General features: G+C 43.2%; 1 protein-coding gene across 2 annotated transcripts in view; it reads right to left on the bottom strand.

The window, feature by feature from the left end:
• The window catches only part of LOC137778900 (neuropilin-1a-like), a 68,665-nt gene that overhangs the window by 15,242 nt on the left and 34,860 nt on the right, over positions 1 to 18,563 (bottom strand). For both annotated transcript variants that reach the window (XM_068566271.1, XM_068566263.1), the window contains exons 5-10: positions 17,862 to 18,032; positions 12,752 to 12,918; positions 5,683 to 5,838; positions 4,707 to 4,851; positions 1,881 to 2,056; positions 1,103 to 1,258 (exon numbers count right to left, since the gene is read on the bottom strand). In XM_068566271.1, coding sequence (XP_068422372.1) covers positions 1,103 to 1,258; positions 1,881 to 2,056; positions 4,707 to 4,851; positions 5,683 to 5,838; positions 12,752 to 12,918; positions 17,862 to 18,032 — 971 coding nt within the window. The remainder of the gene's footprint in view (positions 1 to 1,102; positions 1,259 to 1,880; positions 2,057 to 4,706; positions 4,852 to 5,682; positions 5,839 to 12,751; positions 12,919 to 17,861; positions 18,033 to 18,563) is intronic.

Below are 18,563 nucleotides of genomic sequence, written 5' to 3' on the forward strand. Positions count from 1 at the left end.
GCTGCCAAGAAGACGTGTGCGTCCACTCGTGCAGCGGCCGGGGGCCTCGCTGAGCGCTTCCTGCCTCCATTTTTATATAAAAAAGACACAGGAAACAAGCGCAGGGAGGATTATCGAGGGGACGGGGGAGCGTGGAGATCTCCGCCTGGAGTAAATCAGCGGGAGTCTGGCGGTTCGACCCCGTGCTCCTCCTCTTCCTCCTCTTCCTCCTCCCCGCCATCTGGAGCGCATACAGGGAGGATGTCGCACCAACGAGGAGAGGAAGCCGGGCCCGAGGAAGCAATGACACAAATTTCCTCGCGAGGATCAGAATCAAAAGGCGCTCGAAATCGCCAAGAGGAGGTTAGGAAGCCGAGACGGTAACTGGTGTTTTCAGAGCTGAGCGAATGAATGAAATGTTTTTTTAAATCACCCGTCAATCAAACGGAGCAGTACGGCATTGTCACCTAAAGTCGTCTTCATGGAGTCTTGGTACTTCCTGTCTTGACTGCAAAAATCACTGCGCTTTTAGTGTCATTGTAACTTTTAAAAGTTTCAATGTTTACTTCTTCTCCTTTATTTATTTCACTTCGTCTGTACACCTGCAGTCCTCCTCTGGGGATCAATACAAGCCGTATCTTATCAGATATCATCTCATACCTTTCATTGATTTTCTGTATTTGCCTCCTCTTGAACACACGGAAGAGATGATTGAACGTTTCTATCCCAGAGTGCGGCCCGAACACGGCTCCAACAACCTCTAACGGCGTCACCTGAGAGGTGAAACCCGGAGCCGGTGAAGCAGTGAATGAATGAATTCATGTTTCATCAGCTCCTCTCTCTGGGCTCGTCTGGATTGTGGCATTAGGAGAGATTTTAGGGAGTAAATACCAATAATTTATATATATATATATATATATATATATATATATATATATATATATATATATATATATATATATATATATATATATCTGTATTGAAACGTTTTAGCGCCTGTCTCTTTAAGAAAAACGCCAAGTCTGCTCTGATTGGCTCGCGAGAAAAATATGTTTTTCGAGGCTTGAATCCAACTCGCTAAATAAAGTTCAACCTTTCTTTCTGTGTTGGATGTGGGACCGACCTTGGGCTTGGTGGTGTTGTCCTCCTTGACGGTGGTCCACTCGTCCCCGTCCAGGCTGTGTCCCACCTTGAACCTCTTCATGAAGACGTTCCTGTCGCGGTGCTTCCCTCCCTGGATCACCACGCCGCTCACCATCTTGTCCTGGCCCAGGTCCACCTGCCGGGGAGGACGAGGGAGGGGTCAGAAAACAACAACTGCTGGTTTGACTCATTGACAAATTACTGTGATTTTCTCCAGAGCGATCGTGGTTATTGTCATTGTGTTGCTTTTATCGGAGTTGTGTGGGTCCTTGTGTAGCTTCATGCTGTTTACTGACTTATTGAAGGTGGGCGTGGCTTATTTGAGGTGGTGTGTCATATTGAAGGTTTTAACATTAACTTTTTTTAACATTAGTGTGCTACGGTTGCATCACTTTAATCTCTTTGGCCACTTTTAATTACATTCATCTGATGCAATATATAATATATTTAAGTACTTTATATACTTTTTTATTCCGTCTGTATATTTAATATTGCTCCTGCTTTCTTCTTTACGGTTTTAATTACTGTTTTAGTGTTTATTTATATTACTTAATTTATTCACTATGTGTCTCTTGTGTGCACTTTGCTGCTGTAATCCTGCAATTTCCCCACTGCGGGACTAATAAAGGATTATCTCATCTTCAACAAATCATTTCCAGCAGAAAGAAGGAAGCAAACTCCCATCACACCCTGACAATATAAGAAGGCACATCAGAGTTTGACCAGTAAACCTCCGGGCGCGGCATCGACCCCCCCACCTGCAGCCACTCGTTCCTGAAGGGCTGCTTGGTCTGCTGGCCGGTCCAGCCCGATCTGCCCGTCAACAGGCGGGCGTTCTCCGCCACCCAGCCGCGGTCGGCGTACGACGAGGCGCCGATCTGAGCGTCCGAGATCTGACCGGAGACCATCCCGAGCATCCCGGAGCAGGGGTAGTCTGGAGGGAGGGAGGGAGGGAGGCAGGGAGGGCAGTGGTGGATAAGAGACTTTTAAAAGGGTTACAGTACGATAAGAAACGTCCTTATCTTGTCACCGCTCGAGTCAGCAGTTTTCGGCGATGCCCTCGGGGCGCCGCTGCAGTGATTAAACTCAAGAGGAAAAAACACCAGAGACTCATTTGCCGACTCCGGGTGGACTTAGTTTCAACATAGAATAATGTAGATTTATATATATATATATATTTTAACGAGAGACTTGAGCGTCCTGCACCTCTGTGGAAACATCACGAATACAGTTATAATGTCATAAAAGGTCGAATTTGGTATAAAAATTGGAAATAATGTAATCTATAGGTAGTCCACAACATTTATCCAAGTGCCCACGAGTGTTTCCAACATAAATACATATATATATATATATATATATATATATATATATATATATATATATATATATATATATATATATATATATATATATATGTATGTGCTGTACATATTGAACTATTGAACTGCTAAACACCATAGAATCAGTCATTCATGGCTTCTTAGTGGCGCAGAGGAGCGTATAATTTAATGTTTTTTTTTTTACAGACTCTCGTCACTGCAAACTATTTATTTTTGGCTAAAATGTTTAATGAGACATGCAGGATGAAATGATGAAATACTATTTTAAGTTTTTTGTCACACATGATCTGTTCAAGGACCAACGACGATTGGTTTAGTTTAGTTTTTAGTTTCTGGCTATATGTAAATAAATAATAATCTCAAACCTTTAAAAACAAAGTTTACAAAGCAAAGCATAGACATTACCTAAATACCGATAAACAAAAAGGACCATATCATAAAGGCAATGAATACAACACAAATGACCAAAAGAGAGCAAATGGAGTAGAAAACAAACACACAAACAAATAAAATACACAAACAAAAACAGGGGAACAAAAGAACGTAATAGATCAGAAAAGGACGACGTCACTTGAAAGGAATTCTATAAAAATGGTTTTATGAAGTGATATAAAAGAAGTTGTTGATTCTGAAAGCCTTATAAATCTGCGGTTTGGGGGTTTGAAAGATAATTTTTCATGCTGATATAACTGGTGTGACCGCTCTTCACCCGAAAGGGACGAGCACACACGTCTACGTTCTGTTTCCTGAACCCGGGACGAGACATGTGACCTTCAGGCGCTCTGTTGACCAACCGGCCCGGTCTGTTGTTCAAGCGTGAGGAAGTAAACAAGCTTTTGTTTTCTGGGAAATAGGAAAACTTAATTAAACTCAAACATTTTAAATATGTGGACGTGGAGGTCCGGACGCAGCGAGTCGAGTTAAGTCCATTACGCACAACGAGCCGGATCTAATATCCTGGGCTCAGGCAGTCAGAGATATTTTGTGTTTGACAAAAGCTTCCCGAGTTACATCTGGATGGATTAACGACCGCTCCTCGGGGACCTAAATTCCTTGGCACTGTCTGTGTGTGTGTGTGTGTGTGTGTGTGTGTGTGTGTGTGTGTGTGTGTGTGTTTCTGTGTTTACGAGGACCAAATGTCCCCCCGGGGATACAAACAACGGACTAAATGGGCAAAAAAAGGAGCTTTTTTCTTCCCCCGTGTGTTTCATTACTTCTGTAAATTGCCTGATTTGGATTAGGAGTTTGGTTTGGGATTTAGAGACGTAAATTGAATTAAATTGAAGTGAAAATGAGGATAAGGTTTAAGGTTTTAGGAGCGAATGACGTACTTACGCACACACACTTTCTCAATTGTGTCGTTCCATCTCCTGAATCACCTGTCTGGCACTTTACAGCCTGTTCCCGTCTGAGTTAGAGCCTAATATCTACGAGGTGGAGCTCTCTCGTACCGCACCAAGGACTGAGGTTTATATAATGTTCAAGGGGGGGGGATGAGTAATGAGGCGGTCGTGATGCTCCTTCGCTCCTCGGTAATGAATAACGGCGTCCTTCTGTGGGAGTTTGCGCTCGCCTTGGAAGCGGTGATTATTTTAACTCAACAGAGAGCAGCAGGAGCTGCTCGTCCCGCCGCCAAAAAAAGATGTCGGTTTGATTCACGGTGTGCAGAAGTGAGAAAACGCTGTTAACGGGAGAGTCCGAAAAGGACAACTCGTCAAGAAGTCTTTTTAAACTGTCACTCATTTTGTTTTTAACACAAAGTGTGAACATTACTTTCTTTTCCCTTCGTAAAGATGCTTTTAGTGTTCATGAAAAACACACGTAATGGCTGTAAAAGACTTTGCTTTGTAACATTTTGTAGATGTTTAGTAAGTTAGTTTGACGTTTAACAAAACAACTGGGTGCAAAAGTTCACTGATCTTTAAAGAAAGTTAAGATTTAGGTTAAAAAAAAGAAAGATGTTCCATAAAATAATTAACATTGAGTCTAGGTCAGAAAAAATGTGAATTTTCAGTGTTGAGACATACAATTTGTGTGTTTCCTGTATAGATATGATGACCATGAATCGTGTACATGTTTTTTAATAACTTGGAAAATGGAAGTGAAAGTTGAAAGTAGATGTTTGATCTTAAATGGAATATTCTAGTACTGACAGGAGTAATTTAAAAACAAGAGTTCAAGCCGGCAGCGTCGCCTCACATCGCGTGAGTTTGTGTACTGGAAGTATATAAGTGTGGCTACCTGACGTCCTGCAGCCGTAGATCTCAAAGCGCATGCAGATGCCTTGCTCCCAGGACATGGGGCGGACCCGGACGTAGCGAGCCAGAGTCTGCTTGGGGAGGACGGAGCGGGCCTCGTCGACCGGGTCGCTGTTGCCTGGAAAGATCTGAGGACGACACGAAGAGGACCGGAGATTAATGCTTCTGTTACTCTGATACTCTGATACTTTACTACTCTGTTACTTTGTTACTGTGTTACTTTGTTACTCTGTTACTTTGTTATTCTGTTACTTTACTACTCTGTTACTTTGTTATTCTGTTACTTTACTACTCTGTTACTTTGTTACTTTGGTACTTCGATACACCTTCTCGGTACAGCTGTACTCCTACATCTCATTTTGCTCGTGCAGCTGCTGCTACAGCAACGACCACCAAACCACAGCTCGCCCAAATCCACTCTGGTACTCAAAGTCCCTCATCTCCTGCATGAGTAGCCACACAACATGCGTAACAACGAGCTGACTGTACATCAAGCTTTTGAATCCGGTATGACCTCGACTTGTGACCGAACGCACTCGACTTGAACCGTCATTCAACAACACAGGAGCTGTTTGTTTGAGGAAACAAAAGCGGTACATATTCTGTGTACCGGCTGCTCAACGCGAGGCTCTCCACACAACTCTTCATGCTCGATTGAAGCGTACTTTACATGAAGTGTTTGACGCGAGCATATGTACTTGCTCCGCGTCAATATGTCCCTTCATGAGAGACTCTGGAAGCTTTCCATTCATCTCTGCACCGATGCCTCCGAGACGACTTTCAGACCGGCGTTTTTCTTTCCAAAAGAAATGCGTTCCGATGCCGATGAGACTTTCAGTGAACTCGTCTCAGATGAGGGATGCTGCCAAATGCTGGCCAGCCTCGGAAAAAAACACTGATTCGGACATCCTCCCTTCCCTTTGGTTAGAGCGCAGAGTCGTCGCAACTCGTCGCTGTACCTTCTGCTTGGAGCCCTCCTTCACGGTGACCCAGTCCTCCCCGTTGGAGCTCAGGTCCACTTTGTACGAGCGGACATAGTACTGCTTCTTGGTCTCCTTGGAGATGGCGCCCTGCGTCCCGATGGCCGTGACGAATCGGAGAAATCCCAAATCCACCTGGAAACATTGAAGGTACAAGACACAGGTCAATGGACGGATTCAAACAGGATGGAAGGACTCGTTTTTACATATTTAGTCAGCTGTAACACAACGTGTTACAAATGAGAGTGGATGAAAAGTAGTTGGCAGGTAAAAAAAAAACAACGGATAAACATTTGAAGTTTACAGCTAAAAGTACAATGACGCTCTTTGTGCTATTTATTGACGTTATTTATTGTCATTGTTCTTATAATCAACATCCTACTACTAGAAATAGACGGTTTGCAACATGTGATGTCGGTCACGTGTTCAATGAGAGCCTGTTGAGTCAATGATACGCTGAGGGTTTGAGTCCCGGGTCGCCCGTCCACAAGGATGTCCAGGAGAGTGTGTGAGTGTGTGGGAACCAGCTCAGGATCCATTTTACGGTTGTCCACCCGCATCACTAATGACTAGTGTGTGACCTGTGGTGTGTGTGTGTGTGTGTGTGTGTGTGTGTGTGTGTGTGTGTGTGTGTGTGTGTGTGTGTTCCTCGGTTAAGTGGTTGTTTCAGACCAACAGTTTTTGTGAGAGTAAATAAGGACAAAGTATATATAACAGCTAAACTAAAAAGAAAACGACAAAAGTAGGTTCAGTTACGGCCAATAAATAATATTACAGTAAATTTAGTAAAATAAGTAAGTTTTTGCAGGAATTAAAAGAGTAGATGCATCATTTTAAGCATCTTTAATATATTAAAAAAAGGCAGTTTGGTGGAACTAATGTTCTACTTTTCTTGGCTGTCGGTTCCTTCCTGTTTCCAGGTTTTGTGCTAAGCTAATATTAACAAACCCCAGATCTCTGTCATTACAAACAAGGAGGAAACTGAGTTCCTCCTGTCATCTGACTTTGGGGAGAACAAACCACAAGAATTTCCCCCAAAAATGTCAACAATCAAGGTGAAAAAAAACATCTGGGTTAAACTCGACAAACTCTTAGCTAGCTACCGCGACAAGCTAGCCAGCTAATGTGGACACAGGAAACAGCGGCTGGTGTTTTTTTTTAAACGTCTCGTGCTGATGCTTTAGCTCATAATCCAAAACAAAGAAAGGCAGAAAAGAAACCAGAACAAACCGATGTTTTCAATGCCACCCATCTGGACGCTCAGTTGTTAGCCATTAGCTTCTCCTGTTTTCATTCTGTGAACTACATCAGTGAAGCCGACACACACATAAAGTTCACAGATTGTCACAAGAGCATGTAGTTTAGCAGGTTAACAATAGCCAACACTTCTCGTGTGTCTGAGGGGAATCTCCTCATCTTCAAATGTCTGATTGTGTTAAATCATCTCACCGGACGTCCTAAAAAGTCGACCACGTGAAACCTGTTTAAATTTTCTTTTTGGATCTAAGACTCTGACAAAAGTAGGAACAAAGTCAAACTTTTTTTCTTCCTGTTAATCGAATAAACTAATGTAAGCATATATTTCAAGCAGCAGTTCAAAGCCATCCTGGAGATAAGTAACTCCGAGTGAAATTACAGCGACGTTATCTCATCTCTTCTGGCCTCAAGTTTCCTGATGAAATTATGATCTTAGGGCGAAATAACAGATTAAAAAAAAAACCCATCTCGTTCAGATGACCGAGGTATTTTCAACTCACTGCGGCGAAAGAAGCGTCCAGAGATAATAAAATATAAAAGATAGTTATCATCACAGAGAGCAGAAGTGATAACAGGAAGCCTTGCAGTGGTCGTTTTAAATCCCCGATTTCCATATATGTATATATACTGTCCATAAACGCTTAAATATCTCAAATTAAGAATACTCCGCCATGCAACTACATGCACAGTTATCACATTAAGTTCCTCCAAACTGCATGAAGCCATGAAAGGGAATCCATGTATGTTCATATAACTGTGCATTAATCACTTCATTCCACTGCAACTCAACAAAAATTGCCTGTTTGTCGAGTTTGCAAACGATCAGTTGCACACCCAAAAATACGCCGCGCTGCAGCATGTGTAGGCTGCGTGTCATACATATATGGCGTGTAATTGTATTCCCATGGAGGCGCTGCACGCTGTGATACTGTACATGGGAAGAGACCGGAGGGATTGAGCTTCTCCCGCTGCAGAAGCAGAAAATAGCCTCCCGTGGGTTTGTGGGGGCGGACAGGGAAACGCCTGGGAATCCGTGTTTCCTGGGATTCGCTCGCCCGACGTTCCCAGACGCCTTTTAATCGAAATTCCCACGAGATTGCGCCCCCCCTGAATGCACCACGCACTCTATGTAATAAACACACAGTTGCTTTGCTGGGAAATGAGATAAACAAGCTACTAGAAGATGTGTGTGTGTTCATGATAACATCAACAAGTGGCTTTTAGTCATCTTTAGCTTGTGACCTCTTAAAAATGATGCCGTGAGTCACGAGTCAAGTCCTTGATAACGCGAGTTATGAGAAGTTCAACCGAAGAGCCATGTGTTTAGATAATTGAGAGAAAAGACAGATTGATTTGTGTAACATCAATATTTGTCTCTTCTTCCTCATCCTTGAATTAAATCTTCGTATGAACCTTTATATTTATCTCGTTCCCACAGTTTTGGGCAATGCTTAACAAACACAATGGTAATACAAATATTTATAGAGCACTTTTTGGATTCTAGACTACAATATTATAAGCAGGTTTAACCCTTAATCTGCAGTGTGAAGTCATTGATGGCACCTTTCGATTATTCAGAAAGTAGGACTCGTTGTTTTTTTGCGGCCTTGAGGGTTTACACACCCCAAAAAACACAAATGCAACAATCTAATTAGACAACTGTGTCTCCTAAAAAATGCATGAAAACACAGCTAATTAAAGATCTAAAACTTGGAGGAATAATCACGTAGCATTGTTTTTGTTTGGGACTTTCACATCGTTACGTGTCTGCTGAGTCACTTCTTAGCGGCGTCGGGCCGTAAAACCTCATTAGAAACTTTTTTAAACGACTCGTTGGCATTGATGAAAAAAGAAATAACTTTTGTTCTCATTTCTGGAACTCTTTCTTTCGTTCGGCGGCCTCGAGGTCGCCGAAAGATCCGGCTAATTAGATCTACTTTGGTTTCTGGGGCTTTATGCTCTTTCATGAATGAAATAACTCTTATTTCAATTCAGTTTTTTTTGTGTAACCCATAATCACAAACACAAGATTTGCCTCGGGGGTCTTTACAATCTGTACACATGACATCTCTCTTCCAGGACCTCACATCGGATCAGGAAAAACTCCCCAAATAAAGATATTAAAAACCCTTTTACAGGGAAAAAAGGGATGAAACATTCATAGAGCGAGAGAGGAGGATGGACAGAAGCAATAGATGTAACAAGAGTTACAGCACATTACATGAATATGACAGAAACTATTCATATAATGAGTAGTACACGCATGCTACACGCAGGTTTTTTGCGATTCGAACAACGCAAAAAGATGCTTTTGCTACTTTGAAACTCGACTCGGGCCTCAAACGAACGCCTCCGCGTCCGTCTGATTTGTGTTATTGACACTTCCTGTGTTTGGGAGTTCACTGAAGCGTTGCTCCAGAGGTCTAGTTGGGGATAACGAGACCTGTTAATGCTCTCTGGGGCATCTTTTGTCTTCCACTCGGGCTACGACAACAAACCCCCCGCTCGCACGAGGACCAAATGTGTTCTCCAGATGCCGAGCCGAGCTCTTCCTGGAGGCGTCAAACAAGATCCCGGAGACAAACGGCAAGGCGTCTATAAATACCTGAAGGCGGGGAGGGGAAGGAAGCCTTTCCTGGGCTTACATCATGCGAGCCAATTAAGTCAATTCACTTGTAAAAGAAGCCGCCCCCCTAGCGGCCATTTTGGAAACACATTCGGTCAAATGAGGCACGAATGCAACTGATCTGATCAGAGCTTTGGAGCATTTCTTAAAGGCAGTTAAGAAATGATGTGAAATTGAGAAAAAGCAGAAAAAATACTGCCATTTGATGACATCTAAAATCTAAAAATCTAAGAGGATATCTACTCTCACGTCAAGATATCAATATATATATGAATATACTGCCAAAGAACGACTTGAGAGTTTCTGTTAATTCCTCGGTCAATCTGTAAAACGTGGTTTACAGCGATGGAGACTTCACCGTGCCTGCAGTGAATGAGTCATAATATGATTACAGATATATAAATATATATAACACAAGCTCAATAATGATCTCACTGTCTGGTACAGCGTCACAAAACAATGTGAATAATAACCTCAAAATAGTATCAATAAAATATAAATGACCCTGAATGAATAATGGAGGTGTTTGCAGGAGGAGGAAGAGGAGGAGGAGGAGGAGGAGGCGGTCATGCAAGAATTATCAACGTCATAATTTTCATCTCAAGCAAGATGAATGGAAAGCCGCGAGGCAGAACCCCGCTGAGCGGAGTCGGGCCCCCGTGCCGCGCCGCGCCGCAACGCACTTAATCAAATAAAAATGGATTCTCATAACAAAAAATAAAAAAATAAAAACACAGCAGTCATAACTCAAACGCCTCACAGAGTCGTGTGTGTGGGGCGGATCCACTCGGTTCTCAGGCTATAAATCACTGTGGCAGCGGGACGGTCTGCTGTTTCTCCAGGAGGGACTGCCGACAAAGCTCTACTTCAACAGCAGAACACACACACACATGCACACACACACACACACATATGTATATATAGAAATATGTCCACACACACACCAAACTGGGCCCGATATAGCTGCTAGCCGCTAGCTGCTAGCCGAGAGTCACCGGTGCAAATCTCATGATGTCGCCTTCGTGGTCCATTTAGGGAACAATGTTTGATAGATCAAAGCGTATCTAAGCGTGTATATATATATATATATATATATATATATATATATATATATATATATATACATATATATATATATATATATATATATATATATATATATATATAATATATTATATATATTGTGATATGTGACATCTTTACATGTGCGAGTCGACAGAGGTAACAATATTAAAAAGCTCGTCTCTGGCAAGAAAAAGCGATCAAAACCAGAACGAGACTGTGTTTCTAAAGCAGGATATTGTCTTTCCTGTAAGTTAGAGGTATAAATATGCCTATATACCTCCAAATATATTAAAGATGGTTTTAACGTGTTCACAACTAAAACCTTTCTTTGTTTGATTTCTAATATTTTGTACTTAATAAATGTGACGTCCCTTATTTCAAGCGCCACCTCCTTTTAGTCAATAAGTCAAACAATTTCACATTTCAGGAGGCATTTGTTGGTCAATAAAAGGAATAAAAAGCTATATATTTTAAGCGTATTGGCTCCTCCTCCTCCTCTCGTGAACCCATCAACCTCTATGAAACCTCAGGACGTCCCAGAGGGGCCCGGGACCTACAACAAGTCCCCAGACAGACAATAGAGGGCCTCTCTCCGCTGATAATCCAGCGCCGACGCCGACTTCCTGTCTACTTCCTGTCGTAACCCTCACGGGGAAGGAAGCGAGGGCGAGCTCTTACTGCGAGGGCCATTGTGAGTCTTCCTCTATGAGTTCCTGTCCCGGACAATGGGACGGTCCTCACGGCTCCTCCTGTCTCACCTCCCGGAGGTTAGTTTCACTAAAAAAAAACACAGACTAGGAAAAGCAGATGCGGGTTGTTGACAATAATACGTCAGAGAGCCAGGACTCTGCGTTTGAAGAGGCGTCATCCAAAAGTAATCAGGTTCTGCTTCCTGTAGATTTTACAGCTGAAGGCGATGAACGACGCGCTCCTTCGTGTTTGTTCACCGACAACAACTTGACTTTGTTCATGTGTGCGGAAGACTTTCGACTCATTGTGAAGCTTGAAAAGTTGGAAAGAGTCATCGAATCGTATAAAACACACACTCTGCTGAGCAAAAAGCCAAAACACAGGTTCAAGACTCCCAAGAGGACGTTTTGACATCATATATGTGATGGAAATGCATATTTTCTGTGTAACAGTCAGTGTAATCTGCCACAAGGTTTGTGTTAGCTAACGCTAAATGTTAGCTAACACTAAAATAACCTTTTGTTTTTACCCCTCTCTGTCTCTCTGCCTCTGAAACAATATTAATGCCAATGAACTGACATCTTTATTCCTCTTTATTCCTCACCAACACAAGTAAATGATGTGACTGTGGCTCAGTGGTTAGCATGCCCGGTGGTTCAAACCCTGCCTCTGCTATTCCTTGTTCTTCAGCTGACCCTTCGTGTCAGCTAAATGTATATGAGGAAGCGGCTAAATCTGCTCAAGACTTGGTTGTATTTACTACAACACCTTATTGTAAACTGCTGAATTAAACCACACAACGTCGTGCTCAACATCAGGAAAGGAAACTCTACTGTTGGACAGACAAATGTCACTATTTATAGTCAGAAACCTCACGATAGATGACAACAAAAATCCAGTTTTTAGGTTTTTCAGCATCGTTACCAACCGCATTGACAATGTTAGAACCAGAGCTGCTCATTTAAAAGCAATATAAATATAAGATACAAGCTCGTACATGTGTTCTCCATCAATTTACCCTCACTTGCTTCTCTTCAAACCTCCACAGCGGCTAGTTTATCAAATACGATGAAAGAAATCTATCACTGGGCTTTTTCTCCTTCTTCTTCGGGCTGCTACGTCAAGGCCGATTTTAATAAATAATGTACGTTTTTCTTCTTTCTTTCTCCCACCGAGCAGAGAAAGTGGCACAAACCGAGTGAACGATATTCAGACCAGATGCCGGCGAGATCTCAGCGGGACGGTCGGGGGTTCAAACCGAGGAACGCCGTTTTCTCCATGAGCGAGCAAACGCAGGCGATGAGATCAGACTCCCAAAACCAGGACCGTGTCTGTGTGTGTGTGTGTGTGTGTGTGTGTCTGTGTGTGTGTGTGTGACACAGTTTCAAGTCCCAAGAACACCCCACCGACCTGAATCCACTCCCTGACGGTGTCGTCGGAGGGCGTCCAGCCGTTCTCCTGGTAGTTGAGCCGCGAGCGTTCGGGGGACCAGTTGAAGTTGTACTGGGACGACGCGCTGATCTGCTCCGAGGAGATTTCCCCCGACTCCATGCCCAGCGGCTCCATGCAGGCGAAGTCTGCAAAGACAGAAGAACTCCATCAGCCAGAGTTCAACCAGAGTCAGGCTTCTTCACTTTTACGGCTTTTTTACAAACCATGAGCTTCTGACGTGGAGAGACGGGTAAAAAAAAATATGTTTTTTTATCTATTTTATTGAGTTTTATGTTTTTGTGTTGACATTTATTATGGAGGAATTGGCTGAGCGCCGCGTCTCGTCATTTTATTTTGCTAATTGTTCCTGTCGAGTTTGAATTAAGTGTTTTTTTACGATGAGGCAAATAAATGAAACCCATTAAATAACAATAAATGAACGTAAACAGTGAAAGTCAGCACTTTAACCTCGTGGTTATTGTTTTATATCCAATGTGCAGTCAATAAAACAAAAATAATTGTCCAATTAATCAGGGTTTCTTATCTATTTTATTGTATTTATGTTTTTGTATTGACAGTTGTTATGGAGGAATTGGCTGAGCACCACGCTGGTGTTTTGTTTTTTGGTCGAGTCTCGTTTTATTTTGCTATTTGTTTCTGTCAGGGTTTTTATTTTTTCGATGAGTTAGCAAAGAAATAAAGCTCATCCCTGTTTGGTGAAAGAGAATAACCTAAATTCAGAGGGTGAACGTTGTATTTCATCTATTTAATATGGAGAATAGGTGGGAAAGTGACAGATATTTGCATTTTAATCTCAAAAACATGTGGTTTCATTGCTGGAAAAGCTCGGATGGGCCAACATGATATTATCACAACAATATATGGAGGTAAACAGATGAAGTTCAGCACTTTCACCTCATGGTTATTGTTTCAAATCCAATGTGCGGAGTAAAAGAGTCAAAATAACAAAAAAATCGTCCAAATAATTTTGCAAAAATTCTCATCGAGAATAACTTTACAGCTTTTTTGCAAACCTCTAATCTGTCCTGACACTGCAGCGCATCATAGTATTCATAACCCAGTTCCATGAATTATGTAAATTTAAAAAAAAAATAGTGAAAAAACCATCACAGCTGCCGTTCAGCCTGTTCACCAAAAACTAAACCAATTTAAAATGATATGAAACAGAACAAAAGTAGCTTCATTTCTACTGGATGCAACACTTTGAAGGACGATCATCCACATTGTGTTGTCATGTTTTTACACTGTGCACGCACACAAAATACACAATACACAGGAACCCACACGGGCGCGTCCCGCCGATGATGTCATCGTGTGGACTTCAGCTCTTAATTTAAAAGGACTTTGATTGCTCCGAAAGACGACGCTCTCCTCCAGAGCATTTGGACCAAACTCAAAAATGTCAGAGTCTCTGCGTCCACTCGGTCACAGCAGGGGGGAGCCAAAAGGAAACGTGAGTATTTATGTGTGTGTGTGTGTGTGTGTGTGTGTGTGTGTGTGTGTGTGTGGGAGGCCTGTCTGGAGACACAAGGTCTGCCAGACGGACACAAACACACTTACATCATTCCAAGTTCCACAAATAAGCCGAGGAGAGAAAAGTTTTCTCGCAGCATCACCCAAAAAAAGACCGCTACACACACACACACACACACACACACACACACACACACACACACGCCGTCTATATTTGTTACCTCGAGAAACGTTCAGGCCCCTGAAATCATCCAAAAATTCAGAGCTTCCTCCCTTCTCCTGCCAGAAAACGCCTCTGAACAGGGTATCGGCCGTGTCGGTGCATCACTTTACCACTTCTTTTTTTTTTGTCGCTCTTATCTTATTTCACTCCACGAGAAGAGAACCTTCACGCCTCCTTCACAGAGTCCCACATAGAAAGAAAGGATGTAAAACGACCCCGCCGCCGATCGCAAAGCCGATCAAAGGAAGCGGCCGGAGGTCGTGATGTGGTCGGGGACAAAGACGAGCCGTTAGCTCCCTGCAGGGCGGCGAGAGTTTGAACCTTCAGAGGCGGCAATTCCTCCTCAAGAGGATGAATTTTAATATTTAGTATTTTGCATTGATGTTACAAACAATGCAGTAAAAAGGATACAAAGAGGTTGTTAGCAGTGGTTGTCTGCCTTTGTGTGTCAGATGTGTGAGCTTCACATGTTCGAAAATGTGTTTTACAAGATTTTAAAACGGCTGTTTTTTCTTTTTTAACACTATTATAAATATCAAGCAACACTATTGTCATGAAATTGAACAAGTAAGTGGCAACAAACAACTTTCCAACTCCCCCTGAAACGTTTCCAAGTGGGACGAAGCCAAGCGGATCAAATACAACAGAATGGAGTTTGCTCATATATATATATATTTATTTTTTTAGGAAAGCCGCCACAACAAAACTCGTTCCATGTTTAGATTATGAAAAGCACAATGAATCAGAGATATTTGTTTCCAGCTTCCAGTGTTAGGATTAGGTGCTAAGTTTCTTTTTTGTTGTTGCCAGAATGGTACGGTCCGACGCTAACGCATTCCTTCTGGCTGCTAGCTAGCAATAGCATTAGCAAAACGGCTACTGCTAGCAGCTGGAGCTGCTGTGCAAAAGCAAACAGCATGAATAATCCACATTTTAACTGGAACCTCTGATCTCAGAGCTAACTAAAGGCTCCAGTGTTCCTGTTACAAGCTTTCTGCACCTTCCTTGTTTCCAGGGAGGTCGCAGCCTGAAGGCAGACTTGATTACTAACTCATTCCTTCTGGCTGCTGGTGTTAGCGTTAGCATTAGCAAAACGGCTACTGCTAGCAGCCGGAGCTGCTGCGCAAGAGCAAACGGCTTGAAAAATCCACATTTTAACTGGAAACCTCTGATCTCAGTGCTGAAGTAAAGGCAGAGTGTTCCTGTCACAAGCTTTCTGCACCTTTCTTGCTCCCAAGGAGGTCGCAGCCTGAAGACTTGAATACACATACAGTGCAAGCAGATTGTGTGAAAAGTTCAAGCAAAAAACTTGTCTTTTCTCTCTTTTTAGTCAGCTTTTGCATTTGTATGCTTCCCACCACTCGTTTCAACCATTTAACCAAGACTTCTAGCCAATGTTGCTTTGTGCTAGCTGACCTACTTCAGCCCATACGTGCAGTCACTTGTGTGTGGCGAGAAGCTTTAATTCAATCTGCTGAGCTCTGTAGGCAAAGTAATTGAGTGTGTGTGTGTGTGTGTGCGTGTGTGTGTGTGTTACTTAAACTAACACAGTTAGAGCTTTGTTTAACACCAGTGCTGCTCTCAGCCAAGCCAGTTAAGACCAGAGGGGCAGATGTATCTCTCACACATGCACGTACTGTACAGCCACGTTCTGATAAATATAGACGGCGTTCGTGCAACTTGTCATGAGATGGATCACCACCGACAGCGGCTATCACACACACACACACACACACACACACACACACACACACACACACACGCCATGCAAACGACCCAACAACCGACCACATGTTCTGCCAATGGCAAAAAACACAAGAACAAGTGACGATTATTACTGTGACCCCTTTGGTGAAGATGTCTTCCTCCATGAGTGATTCAGAGGCATCACCCAGGTCAATGCATTGTGTTGTGATTGAATAATGTGGTATTAAATATCTAGTAGCAGTAGCTACAGTCAGCTCCTGACATGGAACAACATCCATAAGGATGCAGGACACAACATCTTTGTCATTATGAGCATTTTTAGCTCTTTTCCATGACATCCGGCTGCAGTGAATTGTGTCGTTAAAATGTGGAATTCTCTTCTTTCCTAAAGTGTCTCCCCCCGCGAGACCTTTACATAAACTCACCTCTCTACTCGTATTCCTAAACAAAGAGGTCACCGCAGGGGGTCGAGGGCCCGGCGGAGCAGGAGCCCCCGACAGAGCCCAACTCACAAAGAGCGAATAGATCGCAGCGCGAGCGTCTCTTCATCTCCTGATAACATCCCGATGTGTGAAATCGGCCTAATTCAGAAGATGGAAGTGGGTCAAAGCTGATGGAAATACAAGCTGTGTGTGTGTGTGTGTGTGTGTGTGTTTAAGCACAATTTAAATTAAAAGTTTGAAGTCAGATAAAACTCATCGTGTGGGGATTGTTCACATGTTCTGAATCCCGGACACCAGACGGGCTTCATGTAACGATGATGTCATCGTTAGCGTTAGCATTGCTGTCATCGATTACAGAAGGAATATGGACGTTCAATCTTTAAAATATATATATATATATATACATTTTTGGAGTCTAAACGTGTTTATTTAACTGTGACAAGGGACAGGCAAATATGAATAAACTGCAAGCAAATGCAATAACAGCTAAATGAGATCTTAATCTGCTTGTTTCAGTCCATTGTGTTCAGAGCCGTGGTCTCCAACCTGAGGTTCACGGCCCCTAAAGGGGTCAAAAGATACATTTTTTGGTCCATGTGAGGAGATAAAAGAGTCTTCACGTATAAAATACTATATAATTATATATTTTCAGGAGTCTAAATGTGTTTTTCTTAACTGTGACAAGGGGGCAGGCAGATAGAAACAAACAGTTTCAGTCCATTGTGAGGAATTACTTATTATATATTGATTTTTTATGGTCGTAAATGTAACATCTGTGGGGGTTTTGGACACTTATCTGGACATAAAAATGTGCAGATGTCCCCTTGGAGATTATCACGCTGCCTCTTCATAATAAATTGGCATTTTTTACGCATGAAAAGATCCGTTGTATGTATTATTTATGGGCTATTGACGAGTGCGACATCGCGTCTGTTTCTTCCCCCCTGAAACCTTACGGAGTCAGCAGCAGCACAAGAAACAACGAGCCGCTTTCTTTCTCCACCGCATGCTCTAAAAAAAAAAAAATTAAAACCCCTGACGCAGAGATTCTGTGCCGTAACGTGGAGGTCGGAGGTCAAAGGTCGCACGCAGAGCAGATACTGTACCAGACTAATGAGACACATCCAGGAGAGGAACCCCTGGTGCTTCCTGAAGCCAGATCACATGTCCACCCCCCCCCCCGCCCCCCCGTGCCCTTCATCGCCGCGCTCCAGCTGCTCACCCTCGTCTTCGTGCCCTGGGGGCAGCGTCCTCTCTCGGATGGTGTAGTTGGCGGAGAATCCCTCTCTGGCGATGGCGTTGTCGGTGGTGATGGTCATGGACAGGATGCCGGTGTAGGAGACCACGCGGCCCGGGGACGTCTGGCCGCAGTACCGGCCGATGTGGGGGCCCACTGAGGGGAGGAAGGGAGTGGACAAGGAGGGAGGAAATGAGGGAGGAGAAAGGGGAGAAAAGAGAGAAGAGAGATCGTCAGCTTCGTCGTCGCTCCAGGAGCGTTGTTGCTCCTTCTGTTCTTTTCCTGCACTCGACGTTTGATTGAAAAGCCGACAAACACAAGGAGCAGCTGATCTCCTGTCGGCTGTGATCTCTCACCTCCGCCGAGCGGCGCGACGCCTTCTCAGACAGGAATAAACGCACAAACGCATCGGCACTTATTATCCCGACGGCGTGCATGAACCTGGATGTGTGAAGTCAACGCGGGAGCAGCGAGGGATGAACTCCTTCGTCTCAGGTGTTAATCATCCTGTTACGCTCTCTCATTTTGATCCAGAGGCCAGAAAAGAAAGATGTTAAAACAACGTAAATACCATTAAAATGAAACTGTTCTGTTTGGTTTCCTACAGGTCGTGAACATGAGTCTCCCAGGTGAAAGTCCTGTGTTTGTTTCTCTGAGGTAACTTTATATGTAACAGTGAGACGTCGC

Source organism: Clinocottus analis, unplaced genomic scaffold (genome assembly GCF_023055335.1).
Source record: "Clinocottus analis isolate CAN_PGR_092001 unplaced genomic scaffold, fCliAna1.0.p SCAF_11, whole genome shotgun sequence".
Lineage (NCBI taxonomy): Eukaryota > Metazoa > Chordata > Actinopteri > Perciformes > Cottidae > Clinocottus > Clinocottus analis.